This window comes from Lipotes vexillifer, unplaced genomic scaffold (genome assembly GCF_000442215.2).
Source record: "Lipotes vexillifer unplaced genomic scaffold, Lipotes_vexillifer_v1.1 scaffold1303, whole genome shotgun sequence".
Taxonomy (NCBI): Eukaryota; Metazoa; Chordata; class Mammalia; order Artiodactyla; family Lipotidae; genus Lipotes; species Lipotes vexillifer.
In genome coordinates, this window is record NW_006785848.1 from 611,717 (window position 1) to 626,374 (window position 14,658).

At 38.0% G+C, this 14,658-nt stretch overlaps 1 protein-coding gene across 1 annotated transcript in view; it reads right to left on the bottom strand.

Annotated features, from left to right (window-relative positions):
• Positions 1–409: 409 nt before the first annotated feature.
• SLC35A5 (solute carrier family 35 member A5) overlaps positions 410–14,658 on the bottom strand; it is an 18,783-nt gene continuing 4,534 nt past the window's right edge. Inside the window, 5 exon segments of the mRNA XM_007458159.1 lie at positions 410–1,136; positions 2,383–3,163; positions 9,308–9,375; positions 11,903–12,036; positions 13,405–13,503. Of these exon segments, the coding sequence (XP_007458221.1) occupies positions 1,068–1,136; positions 2,383–3,163; positions 9,308–9,375; positions 11,903–12,036; positions 13,405–13,503 (1,151 nt within the window). The 3' untranslated portion in view covers positions 410–1,067.

The following is a 14,658-nucleotide window of genomic DNA, read 5'->3' on the forward strand; positions in this document are numbered from 1 at the left end:
CAGTTTAAGGGTGAAATATGGTTACTATAAAGTGCTTTATTTATTACTGGCCTTCCTCTTTTTAGAGTAATACTATTCATATTTCAGTAAAAGTCATTTGTTTGCAAAGCGACTCTTTTAAAAGAACTCTTCGGCAATAGTCTTACTGACAACCTGGCATGATTCTGAAGCCAGTGTCTCAAACTTTAGGAACACAGTATGATATAAAGATATAAAATAGTCATTAAGTTCTATTTAATAACTAATAAAAGTGGCTTATTACTTCTCCAAAATAGAATAATCCAAGAGTCATGTGGTCAAACTGAGGAGAAAAAACCCACCATAGCTGGTTCAAGTGATGTAAAATACAAGTGATAACTGTGGGGACTGGAAACCAAGTTTCACCTAAATGGAGGCTTATTTGTGTAGAAAAACATCAAAAGACAACCATTAAAAATAAGATTTCCTACAAATTCCTAAAAATTAAAATTCTGAGATTTTTGTTGAAAAATTTGCTTCTTTGGCAAAACATTTAGCACAGACTACACTACTCTCAAATCAATGTTGTGGCTGGCTATTAAGGTCCTTCAACCAAACTTTTAGAGTCTCATTGCTTTTTAATTACAAAATGACTATCTCCCTGGCCTCAAAATTCAAGGGTCAACCTAGGTGATATTTATAATGATAAAAAAGAGAAGACTATGGCATGCAGAGCAGAACTACACAATTTTGAGTATCTGGCAAACTGATCTCTATTTGTATATTTATAGGGTACGGCTAACATGATTATTACAAGTTTTCTGGAATGGAGGAACAAGGAAAATAATCTGCAAATATATCTTGACCTACTAAGTACCAGGCCATTAATGCAGTCTCCATACTATTATTCTTACACCAGTTCCTTAGAAATTTTTAGCCTTTGGGTACTCTAAGCTTTGGTTGGAATTATTTAGGGAGCGGTTAGATATATGCAAAGAGTTTTATGCTTTAGAAACGTTCTTGGTTTATCAAAGTGGAAAGACAAATATCACACATGCTGAAAATGTGAAGATAAGGTTTGTGAGAGCTGCCAACTATTTGGGTACCAGTTAGAAAGTATCTTCATCTGATTCAATATCACTCTTGGGTTTGGTGAGTCTCTCCAGTTCTTCTCCATCCTAAAAGGAAACATGAAATCAGTAATTAATTAGGACAAAACTAGAAATGTTCCATTTTTAATGATTACTAGGGAGAAACCTTACTAACAAATCATGGATTTTATTTAATTAAACTATAATCTTGTTAAATGAAATTAAATAAATAAGTTCTTGGAAAGTTAACCGCAGGCATATAATGAGATAAAAAATTGGAATGCACTTCAGTATATTTGAATTTCAAAGTTAACAAGAGCAAAGTAAGGAGCGGCCTCTGCTGGTCTTGGAGGGAAATGACTAAAGGCTGCAGAAACACGTATAAACTAGGCCTTGTTACCTACATTGATTTTCTTCTACCTAAAAAAGTAGGGCAAGCAGTGTTATTAGACTGTTGGAAAAGAATACAGGATTTCTAAATCTGTATTCTGACGGAGATCAGAGCAGGCTTCTAATTTTTTCATCTTAAGAATCTGTTGTAAATATCATCACTTCAGAGGCATTACTGAGGGAAGCTCTGCCATGAACTCTACTTTCCCAAAGAGTAAAATGTTCATTGTGTGAACTATCTCGTATTTTGTGTGTTCATGAAAACTGTAAATTTAAACCTAGGTAGAGGACTCCATTTCATGTTTTATTTAAATATATATCTCGTAACTTGAGCCTCCAAGAGATCACTATGCATTTGCAGCGATCCTTTTTGGGAACCTTGGGAACCACCGTCTTAGCGAGATAAAGGTTGCCCTTCTGGCACACTCTGGTTTATGAAAAACTACAGGGAAAAGAAAGAAGCCAGGCTTTTGACTTATATTTAACAAGACTTACTAATGTCAAAGATCAACTTTTCTTACGAATGAGGCTTGTTTCCCCAACTACAGTGGAGTGGAAAGAGTAATGAATGGGTTCGGTACCAGTTCTTTCACTTACTATCTGTAACCCAGTTAGCCTCTCTGAGTCTGTTTCCTCACTTGTAAAACTAGGAGACTAGACAAGATAACCTGTGATGCATCTTCTGGTTCTGTGACTGTAATATTCTATGATACAACTAATGCATAAGGTCCTTGAGACTGTGATTTATACTTTTTCTCAACCCCTGACAGCATTATCATGAGCCCTTATACATAAGGAGTCCAACAAATGTTTGTTGAACGATAAGTCACAGAGATCCAATATGCCCTGTGACAAATCAGCACTGATCTATTTCTTTTCTTGTATAACTTACACTTTGAATTTGGGAAGAACAGGCAAAAATGCAGCATCCTCACAAACTTACCCCACTGGAGCGCTCCCAAAGACTGCCACTTAGATCTCGGATCCTTTCTTGCCTAGGTGCGTATTCCAGACCTTGAGGCTTGCTGGCATTATAAATAAATATGGAAAGGAGAACTGATGGGGCTTCTATGAAAAACTCCAGGGAGGGCCTGAAGTCAAAGACCAAGACAGACACCGTTGTGATGACGACAGTGGTGACCTGGGCCATCAAGACATGGAACATGTTATCCAGGAACTTCAGAATAAAGGCCACTGAGAGGCCCTGGAATGCAGTTACAAAAATAAGGGCTACTGAAAATGCATTGTGGCCATAAAAAAACCCACAGTTCTTAACCTGATCACGGTTACTGCTCTGAAGGCCCAGGGTCAGCCCATTAAAAAGAATGCCAAAGAAATAGAGTTTGCTGTTCTGTACGAAGATGCTTTCAGTGAGCTGGTTCCCTTCCTTCAGTATCTTTTCATTATAGATATTGGCCATCGAAGAAATAAAACACTGGACTATAATAAGAACATGGCCCAAGCCAAGACGGATATGACTGAAAACCCTGGCCGTGGTGTTCCACTGAGCTTCAGAAAAAGTCCACTCCTTTGCTGTGCAATTGTCTTTTCTGGAGCACTCACTTCTGAAAAGAAGACAGGAATTGGATGGGCTGAAGAAGGCATCGTGATGAAATCCATGTCCTGCCAGGTTATGTTGTGAGGTCTCAGTCCCAGAAGTGAGGGCCACAATAGACAAAAATAAAATCAGGAGGGAAGCCCACTGTATCCAGTTTAGATGCCTCCTGTTCAAAGATGAAAAAAGAGATTTTAATACTAGTCTTTTTTCCTCCTCCCCTATCAGCTGTGTCTACTGAAAACTCAATCACTTGAGTACTTGGTTGCATGAACCATACTGTTTTTGCCAGCATTCCCCACAATTCAAGTTCAAAGGAAACCCGTTAGGGTGTGTCTGCTTCTTGAACTTTTTATTTATTTTTTTGTGGTACGCGGGCCTCTCACTGCTGTGGCCTCTCCCGTTGCGGAGCACAGGCTCCGGACGCGCAGGCTCAGCGGCCATGGCTCACGGGCCCAGCCGCTCCGCAGCACGTGGGATCCTCCCGGACCGGGGCACGAACCCGTGCCCCCTGCATTGGCAGGTGGACTCTCAACCACTGCGCCACCAGGGGAGCCTCTTGAACTTATTTTTTATCTGCTTTTATAGTAGCTGTCCCTTAAGGCCATTCAGTCATTTCTCCTCATTTTAAGTTTCCTTTTAACCTATAGGTTTAACTAAGCCTCCTTTCTACCTTGGGAGCTGATCTTAGTTGTTTGTTACGATCACTTTTTAATCTCGCGATAAAGTAAGTTATAGCAGGGATTCTCAATCTAGTTTCCATGAACCAGAAAAAATGTGACGGGCTTCTGATATCTGTGAATTCTTGCAGCGTGTGCCAAATCTTCTACATAGGTGAATTCCTGGTCTTCCCCACCCCCACCAGGTGATCCTTCAAAGATCTGTCAAATTTTCAAAGGTATTCATGACCCAGAAATGATTTAAGGAGGGAGCTAGTTCCCAGATTCATGGCCTGACCATAAAATACTATACAGCAAACTCTTTGATAAGGCAAGGAAAAAAATATTTTCAGTGTTTCAGTTGATGAAGTCCTAACAATGCTTTATGTCTGTCTTTATTTTTCCTAACAAACTTTTCCGATATGGAGGATGTGATGATTATTATTCCATTTTGCAAATTCATTCAGTTCAACAGACATTTAATAAGCAGCAACTATGTGCCAGGCATGCTGGGAAGAGAAAAAAGACTTGGTCTCCATCCTCAAAGAATTTACACTTTAATACGGAGTGAGCCATGGAACTAAATGATGACAATATAATGTGTGACATATGATACACAGAACAATTGGGGTACACTGAGGAACAACACCTGAGTCTGGAAATAGAGTCAGGTATTGCTTCGAAGAGGAAATGACACTTAGGCTGAAAGATGAAAAATAAATTGAAGTTTCTCATGTGAAAAGGGAGTTGGCAATATACCCAGGAAGAGGCAAGAGTCTATACAAAGGCTACAAGAAGGTACATTGACTAAGGAAAGAGGGGTATGGGACTCAGGTGGGGGCATCCAGGGAGGCTTCTGGGGGGAACAACACCTTCAAGTTTGAAGATCGATTAGTCAGGTGGAGAAGAGGCACACCAAGAACAGAGAGTAACATGAGCAAAGGCAGACGTGTAAAGCAACAGGTGAGAACTGAAGTTGCAAGAATTTTGGAGCCTTTGTTGAGCACCTACTATGGGTCAGGCAGTTTCTGTTCTAGGGGAGGAAATGGTTCTCAGAGGTTAACTGACTTCTCTAAGGTCATGTATTTATGAAAGAGCAAGGAAGGAGTCTGAGCCATGGTTTTGTAAGTTCTCCTTCTGGACCAATGCACCTCTTAAGTATAATTCTGAGTTCCCAGGATGCCTGTACAGGAATATGTGTCTGATTTCACCAATGCTTCCATAGAGCTTCATGCTGTGAAACTGCTAACTGCACAAATAGCACAGACAGCAGCACACCTGTGCTCCCTATATGTCTTCTTGTGTATACACTTTCATATAACCAGATCTAGCATGCAGTGATGACACCAACATAGCCTTATAGTCCAGGAGGTCAGAAACTGTCAGCTAGTCACATACATTTTTGAAGGTACAGGTGGTACATATTTAGTAGTAGAAAGCAAATGGAACGGAAACCGAAAAGACGGAGATGAAAAATGGGTGCTCAATTTATAAAAATCATTATATAAGCAAGTACTGTAAGTCAAGATAAATGAGGCAATGATATACTCTACAGGTCCTTTAGAAGTTTTCAATTCTGACGGCTATAGATCTTCCACTAATATTGACATGGAGAAAAAAGCATCCAAGGAAATAAAGCCTTAAATAAGATAACCGGTACCTACTGCAAATAATTACTCATTCAAGATAATGTTCCAGGAAGGTAAAAATTATTAAGGATTAGGGTGAAAATAGATTTTTAGCAAAGAAAATAAAACAAATCATCCTATAAAGTCAGCTGAGGATCTGCACTCTTATAAATGATGACTGATTAGGCACGAAAGAGTTTGCTCCTTACGGTTTAGGTGATTCAACAGTAGAAACTCACTTAACCGACCTCCCCACTGCCCCAGCAAAACATTCAGATTGATGCGCAGAGCTGAATGCCTCCGGCTGGAAGGCTGCTGACCCTGAAGGCCTCTGCTCCCAAGTGAACTGTTTGCTCACAAAGAGTCTCTGTTCCAAAACGTGTTTTTGCCAGGTGACCTCATTATTGTAATTATATATTTTAATGATTACAGAAATCATAAATTATGAGTGAATGAAAAGGATTGCTGTTTTCATGAAAACTAAGTTGAATGCTTTGGGAGGACTAAAGGCAAATCTCAAGACAAAGAAACTGCCTTTGAATTAGGTACAGGTAAGTTTTAAGCTTAGGGAATGAATAATAAAAATCCAGAAGAGTCTACTTTAAAAATATATTTAAGGCTTGCTCCACTATAATGAAATTGAAACCAGAAACCACAGATGATGTGTAATGAATGTAGGTTCAAGCAAGAAAGAAGCCAAAGAACTCCAATCAGCAAACCCCACACATATGCAACGGAAAGGTTCCACTTTGAACCATGGTTCCACTTTGAACCATCAAAAGAATGATGAATCGACACTTACATACCTTAAGTTAAACTGTCTAAAGTATATGTATTTTTTAAATGACATCCCTACTTTGAGTTTTCCTAGTAACTCAACAATTAGGTCCAAATTGTGTCAGATAAGAGCATTTCTACCATATCTGGTGGTAAATCAAGGCAGAGCAAGAAAATATTTAAGTGGAAAGACATAACTTTTTACAAGAAACCATGCATCATAACTTTCTAAATAGCACAAAGAGTGACCACGGGCAGATTTATCAAGGGAAATTATAAATATTTATCAAGTGAATGAATGGTTTTGGAGAAATGCTTGTTATTACTGAGTGGCACTTTTATTTTTTCTGCTGGTTCAGAAAGTAAAGTTCACCGTAACTTCTAAGACATCCAACGTATGTTTCAAAATGTGTTTTTTAATAATTTTTTCCCTTCCCTTTGAAGAAATCACAGAAACTTATATACATTCTTTAGGTAAAAATAAGTGCTGGTCTTGGTTTCGCTCTCTAATCTCCCAAATCTCGATGTTCAGGCTGACATTATTATTCCCTAAAGCCTAGCAAACAAGATTATACAACTTTGCCAAGCCTTGAGAGCAAACCAATAGGGCTTTGAGGCATGCCTGCCACATTTCCACTTTGAACCAGTAACTATACTTCAAGGAGGAAATCTATGCATTCACATGGGGTTTAGAATGAGACATTTGAATGGTGATACTTTTCACTTTTTCTCACTTTCAAATTCTTACAAGTAAGTTTTACATTAGTCACTGGACTTATTTTTTTCTACCTGTATAGCCTTATATCCTTTACCTGTACGGGAAAGGTTATTTGATAGCTCTGCTAGAGTCAAGTATAAGACAAGAGCTTTGATATTCTAAATGAGTTATTTATGGCAAACAAATTAAGAACTTGTGATAGTACTCAAGCTATTCTTAGGTCAAAATTTTATTGCCACGGGCAAAAGACCACCATGACTCACGAAGAGTAGATTAAATAGGGGAAAACTAACAAACAACATACACTACCACCAACAAAAAGATCAAAATAGAATAAAGTTGATTTTAAAATATAATAATATAATACTTAAAAGGCATTCCCATAAAAGACATTATTAGATTTATTACCACATTTTAGCTTCACTATTTAGAGTAGCTTCAAGTGCTGATTTGTGAATTAGTCGAACTAAGACCCATTCTGGGAACTAAGCGCTTGTGGAAATAATAAAAATGGAGTGATTTTATTGTTTCTTTAATCTAAAGAACTTCTAAGGATTCAAAACAGAGTGGTATTAACAACAAAGCAAACACATGCCTAAGAATCAATATTACTGCTTTGAATATTAAAAGGTAAAATATGTAAAAAAAGTTTGAACTGTAGTTCATAACGTTGTTTGCCCCTCTGCCCCCAGCCTATCCACCTACACTCCCTCTTCTACAGCTGAAGGGAGCTGCCCCGAGGGCTGCAAAATGCTTAGTGGCTCTGGGTTCCAGGCACAGACTCAGCCTAACAGCACCTATCTCATGGGGTCATTGTGGAGTTAAGTCGAAATAGGGTAGAAAGGCCCTGAGGAGACCTTAGTGTTTCCCAGTCACTGGTGGAGAGCCTCCCCGCGCAGCTGCCCACATGGCAGTCGGGCCACCCTGGGCAGGGCTTTCCCAAGTGCCCCTCACCTTGGCCCACAGCCCTGCTCATGCTCTGGGGTCATTAAAAAAAAACAACCAACCAACTCTGGGCATAGCTAGAGCTACTAGCCAATTTCAAGTCAGGAAATACCTTTAAACTTCTCTTTGGTAAATTCAGTTATTAATTTAATTTTGACATAATACTTATGTATTATATAATAACTTAAGTATAATACCATGTGTACTCATAAACTGTCACTTCACAGGAAAAGAAACTTTTTTTACTTGAAAATAGAGTTAAAAAAAAAAAAGCCCCAAACAAAACAAAAAAAATACATGTTTTTGAAACCATCGCTCCCCTATTAGTAGTGAGTATTTTATTGTGTGTCAGAGCCAACAATTATTCCTTTATGGAAGTGCACCCCTAATTTTATCACAGGAATCAACATAAAAATATTATTGCTTACATATGTTTTCTCAGAAGCCAACTTTTATCCTACAAAGTGACTTTCGTGCTGATTTTAAAGACTTTAAAACGTTTTCTTTGGATTAGCATTCTTTAACTTGCTAGTTGAATTGAATTATTCTCACAATTCATAAATAAAATGAAGAAAGTGATAGCAAAAGCAAATTTCAGTGACTCTAACATTTAAATTGGATGAAATGCTATGTTCATTTTTTTCCCATCTCTTACATCAACTATTAAATTGAATGTTTCCTCAGGGTAAAAGAAAACCTTTCAAGAATTTCATAGAATTTATGTACTGAATGCATCACGGGATTCAACAAATAATTACTGAGTGCCTATGGACCAAGCCCTTCATCCTTCTGTACACATCAGTTATGAAAACACACTATGACATAGCACATTGAGAAACAAATTAAAAAGAGAATGTGAATGTAAAATTAAAATAAAAACAATCACAACAAATATAACAAAGAGTTAATTTTATTTTCATCATCATCAGCATCATCATTAAATAACAAATTAAACTGGAGTTAAGTACCCAGATCCTGTATCACCTTAGGCCATTCTGGCCTTTGCTTTGCAGCAGAGCCTATCTAAACTAAAAATGTTTATTTTATTCAAACGTTCTCCTGGAGATGAATTAGTGATAGCACTTGTAAAGTTTAATAAGTTCACTCTTATTAATTGTAATTTTAACTAGATTCCTCATACAAATCCTCTGCCAGTTGGAGCTTAAATCATGTAGTCATCTCAAGGAGCTTAATAAGGAATTTGCCACTTTTTATCACCTCCAAACTCCAATTAACAAATATATTAATCTTAGGAACTTCTTGGTTCCCTATCAGTGTACAGAGAATCTGCAAAACAAAAGGTAATGAATTCTTTGTTGAAAATCTGGCACTAAAAATTAAAATGATTAAAACCCAATCATCTCTTATCTTTTGAGATGCTAAGAAAATACATTTCAAACATTGAATCGCAGAGGATTTAGACAGGCTAACACTGCAGCTGCTTTCCAGATGGGTTAAACAACTTGCCCAACACACAAAGCAAATTAGGAATAAAATCCCGGCCTTGGGATTCAGAGGGTATATCATCTGAAACAAGGCGGTGCCATTTTAAAGTATGATATATGCTTTCACAACAAGTTACTTACTTCAGCACTATCCTGAATAGAAGAGCTGTTGTTATAATGCTAAAATTTGAGAAGATAACAGCCATGGCCTAGAAAGAAAGAGAAGATAGAGTTACAATCCAAGCAAAGCACTGACCTCAGAAATCTCCCAGCTTGGTGCAAGTTCACCTGACAAAAAAAGCTTTTTGGTCAAAATCCAGAGGGGTTACTAGGGCAGCTACTTCACTAGAGGATTAAATTCTATTTTTATTGCTTGTTAAACTTACGTAGATATGATCAAATTATTGTACAGGCTTTGAAAATGTGCTGAAATTCAGCAAATGCCTGTGTAATAATCTTTATGTGTAGATCTGAAAATACTTATAAACACTATAAGTTTAGGTCCAGAAACAATGGTTACAATGATTGTAAAGCATACTATTTCAAGCTCTCAGAGACTTAACACTGATTCTGTGGGTAGAGAGAAAGCAAGTACTGTTAGGCCCATTTATACATTAAGAAGATGGAGGTATAGGTTTTTAAGCGTTTTTAATGCTCTAGGAATTAAATCAATTTATACCTGGTTGAACTGTAGTGATTCAATACCAGTGATTCACTACCAAACTTATATTTGACAGTCCTTTGGATTTATTCACATTGTTCTAAACACTTAGAAAGGTGTTAGCCAGATTTTATTAAGGTCTGTTTTTGTGAATTTAGTCAAATTTCACATATGAGAATATTAATCTGAACATATATACATTTTGGCCCAGAAAATATGAAATTTATCACTGCCCCCATAATTGGATCTGACAATATTAATAATTTCTGAAAACAAATCCTACTGCCTTCCTCCTTGCTGTCACTTTAAATTGACCAACCCTAAAGAGTATCCACAATCTTATACAACCAGCAAACACGACTAATATGCAGCTGAATTAAAGAAATAAGAGTAAAATCCAATAACAACTAGCAAAAATTCCAAGAATACAATATTGCTCTTTTCCTACTGACTTTTATGGGAAGCATTATTTTAAGGTTTTCTTTGCAGATGAATGCTTGTGAACCCCTGGTTAGGAGACAAGTTAAGAGGAGAAAAGAAAAGTACGTGGCTGGTTAAGAGTGGGGAAGTGGCGGCTCTGATCAATCACAGTTACAGCGCTGCCGCTGGCCTGGGGAATTGTGTCCACTCTGTCCAGGCAATAGTATAGAACAAATAAAATATCACAGCTCTTTGCCCCCCGACTCCCATGCATCTCTATTTAATTCTTTCCAACTAGGCTTGGGCATAGCACTACACAGAATATGTATGCCAAGTAATTTATTTTGTAATATCTGTGGCTGTACACACATCAGGAAGGAAGAGCAAAGCAAGAAGCTGTAAGAACAGGAAGTTGCACTCCTGCTTTGGTACTAGGGATTTAGCAAAGGGATATAAATTTAGAGGTAGTCTGTTGGATACAAATAAAACACAACAAATATACACTTATTGAATGTGAATAATTATGTTGTTGGGAGGAATTCTCAGATCTGAAAAACAAAGTGAAAGAATTTAGGAGAGGACACATTTTAAATGGAATGAACTTTTACTAATAAAATGGATCACAGAGCTGAAAGCAACTTCAGGTGATCCCCTGGCCTAGGTCCTTACCTTTGGGCCGGTATGGTAACACTATTCTATTTTACAGAGCAGTTTGGCCTTGCCTGGTTCTAATCTTTTAAATTGTGCAAAAGAATCAAACTCCTGTTTTCTACCTCAGTGCCCTCTTGACCCCTCCTTTTCAGCCCACTTTCATACTGATTTGGATATACTTAAAAGGCTTCAAATAGAGGACTAGTGTCAACAGAAATTCTATTTATGATCAAAATGCCTGAACTTGCTCTTTAAAGAAAATTAAAACACATTTTCTTAAATGTGGCAATAGAAACCTTCATTTTATAAAATGAAAATATAGAGGGGAAAATATACACGTGATCCAAACTGAGTAACAGGTAAAAGCAGAAGAGACCAAGCTTTAATTCTGATTATTAACAGCTCTCTAAATTGGCAAAGGGGATGCCAGGAGAGATGAGAAATATACCTAGTATTATCAGTTATGGATAGCAGTTAGATTGGGAGGATATAATCTCTACCCTTGAAGAACTTGGTTAAATGACAGGACTAACAGAAAACGAAAATCATACCAAAAGAATACATATACACGACATTAAAACAAGTGTAAGAAAGAGCGGTACACTGAGTGTATAATTTTCTGAGTTAATCATGGGAGTCTGCTTGGAGGTCCTGGATGTTGAGATTAATATTAGAGGTGGGTGACCACAGGATAGCTCAGAAAATAGGCAGACTGGTTAAGGTTACACAGAGAGAGATGGCTCTAGATTCAGTGGTCAGGAAGCAGCTCCCACAAATCAGTCAGCACAGTTTAATAGTTATCTTTCACAGTGGAAGAGTCTTGCAAGTGGATTGGTAAGTCAGTGCTCAGATGATTCTGCTCAAACCTCAGGAAGGCCAGTGAGGCAATGAGAAACTAACAGTGCCAAGGAAAACAATTAAAAAAAAAAAAAAAGAGAAAGGTTAGTTCCAGGATTCATTTCTCTGTCTTTTCAATGCTGTCTTCTTTGCCATTATTTACTTACAGGCTGAAGATAGGAAAGGACATAGAAGACAATCAAATTATCCAGGAAATAAAGAAAGGCAGGAATGGACCACTTCATGAAATTAGAGAATTCCTTCCAGGAACCACATCTCAAGTTTCTATTCTGATGATCTTCTAAAGAAAGAAATACAGCAATAAATATATGAGCTTGATGAGAATGCACATATTTTTAGAGAAAGTAAATTGTATTTAATTTCTGATATAATTCTTTAAAAGAGACTTAATGAACGTGCTTTCGTAAGTGACTATTAGCCTTGAGAAATCAAGGACTACACAGGATTCCATTTCTTCACCCCACCACCGTGCTCATCTCTGACAACAGCAACACTTTAGGAATACTGATTTTCTTAGTTCCTGCTAACTTGAGACAGACATATTACTGAAGAAGGCAACTCAGGACACACTTATGTTTTCTCTTACTACTCTGAGCATAAAGCCAAGAGAGATCAACAAGTTAAAATAAGTGGAACAAAATATGTAGCGTTCATGCTGGGATTTTTTTTCCCGGGGCCGGGACGGTGGTGCTGTGGTGGGTGAGGGAATCAGGAAAGGGAGATACTAAGTGAAAGTTTATATATAGGGGAGTAGAGAAAATTAACCTTTGCTCATCCTAGTATGAGTTATTCTCCTATCTCTAGGTTTACAAAAACTTAAGAAGGTACTGTAACGGAGAACGTAAAATAAAATGAAAAGATAGAAAACAATTTAAGTCTAATCCCTGTAAATACTTCATAAATTTCATGAGATTAAGAAATGTATTGCACTAACTAGAAACTCTGCAAAGATTGAAACCTCTGAGAATGAAAAGACAACTTCTTGGGCAAGCCCTTTAATAGTGTAAATTCTATGTCTACCTCATGTGGGAAGGTGGATCAAAGTAGTAGAGAGAGCTAAGGTTCAACAACTGGAGAATTAACAGCCACAAAAGGGTACATACTTTTGATCTGAGGAAGGATTAGTACCCTTATTTGATACTATTGCACCCTTATTTGATACTTATTTGATAGCTGATGAAACTGGAGCTCAGAAAAGTAAAATAATCTGCCCTAGAATACAGTCTCTCTGACTCCAAAGTGTTATGCTGTCCCCCTAAAGGCAATAGGGACTGTTTTGCAGTATGCTACATATCACGTCAGACAGCAGGGATTTAGATAATCCTGAATTTGAACAAAAACTAACTCGCTGTGTGACCCACCACAGGAACAAGTCAAGAGGCAGCACAGTGGACGGGACGCTAGGACATGTGGGTTGGAGTCCAGGCTCTGCCCTCTTCTACCCAGCACCACATTAACACTTACTACTTACTCTCTGAGTCTGCTCCTCACCTGCAAAACATGAGTAATCATATTTCTATTTGTATCTTAGTATCCGCATATATAAAATTAATGGGCTAGGCTAACTGATATGAAATGTTCCTTTCAGTTCTAAAATTTTTTGATTCTGTGATTTTTAACCAGTATATAGTACCATTTTAAGACTCACCTTTCTTTAGAACCCAGAATGACACAAGCACACAGAAAACCAGCTTCACCAGTTCTGAGCACACATTCACAGTAGTTGGAAGATAATCATATTTGTTCTCTGAAATGTAACAGAAATGTTTTTTAATTATAAATTTTGCTCTATATAATGCTTACACACAGTAAATAATTTAGAGCTGTTTCTAAACTTAAAAGTTGGACTTTAAGACTGGTTATATTGGGCTTCCCTGGTGGCGCAGTGGTTGAGAGTCTGCCTGCCGATGCAGGGGACACAGGTTCGTGCCCCGGTCTGGGAAGATCCCATATGCTGCGGAGCAGCTGGGCCCGTGAGCCATGGCCGCTGAGCCTGCGGGTCCGGAGCCTTTGCTCCACAACGGGAGAGGCCACAACAGTGAGAGGCCCGCGTACCGCAAAAGACTGGTTATATTAAACTTCATCCAGTTGGTTTTGGCTCTTTTGGATTTTTGAATCAATTCACCTAATGTGAATTCACCTTACCTCATTGAGCGTTTTATTATCCTTGAAATTGAGAGATATATGCCTCTCATGTTTTTCTTCGAGTTCCTGAAAAATGTGTTGAGGCTAGGGCTACAGGCGAAGAAAGCTTTGTGGCCTTAGAGACCACCTTCTAAGTTGACCATTAACTAACAATCGGGGCCTGACTAATCAAACAGCTATCAATCTAGGTGGCTGAATTACTACCCAGCTCATGATTCCTCTTGTGTGACTTGTCTGCCTTGCTTAAATCAAGGTACACTCTGTCTGTGATAGTCCCTTAACTCAGAGTTTTCCTATCTGTTTCATATCATGGTACACATGGAAAACAATATTCGTTAGGCACTGTGGGACAAACAGTATGTTGTGGTAACAGAAGGAAGTGGCTTGAGGCAAGAGGCAACTGGCCCGGGGCTCTTCGGTGGACAAACACACTGACACATCCAAACCCACTGACCAATCAGGAAGCTATATCCCAACCTACAAGTCAACCTAATTAGGAAATGAGGTTTGGTTAGTATATCTTGACTTAGCTGTTATTTCTCTCCTTTTTCTAAATGCTTACAAACAACTTGCTCTATGATTTTGCCAAGGACAAACATAAATTTTATTAGTTACTATTTTGAGGAATGCATTTTCTCAAAAATATTTGCTTGTTTCCCTTGGTTGTCATATGAAAAAACTGGCCAAGTACAAAGGAAAAAAGCCAAGTACAAAGGAAAAAAGCCAACTCGACATTCTTGCTCCCCAGAACACTCTT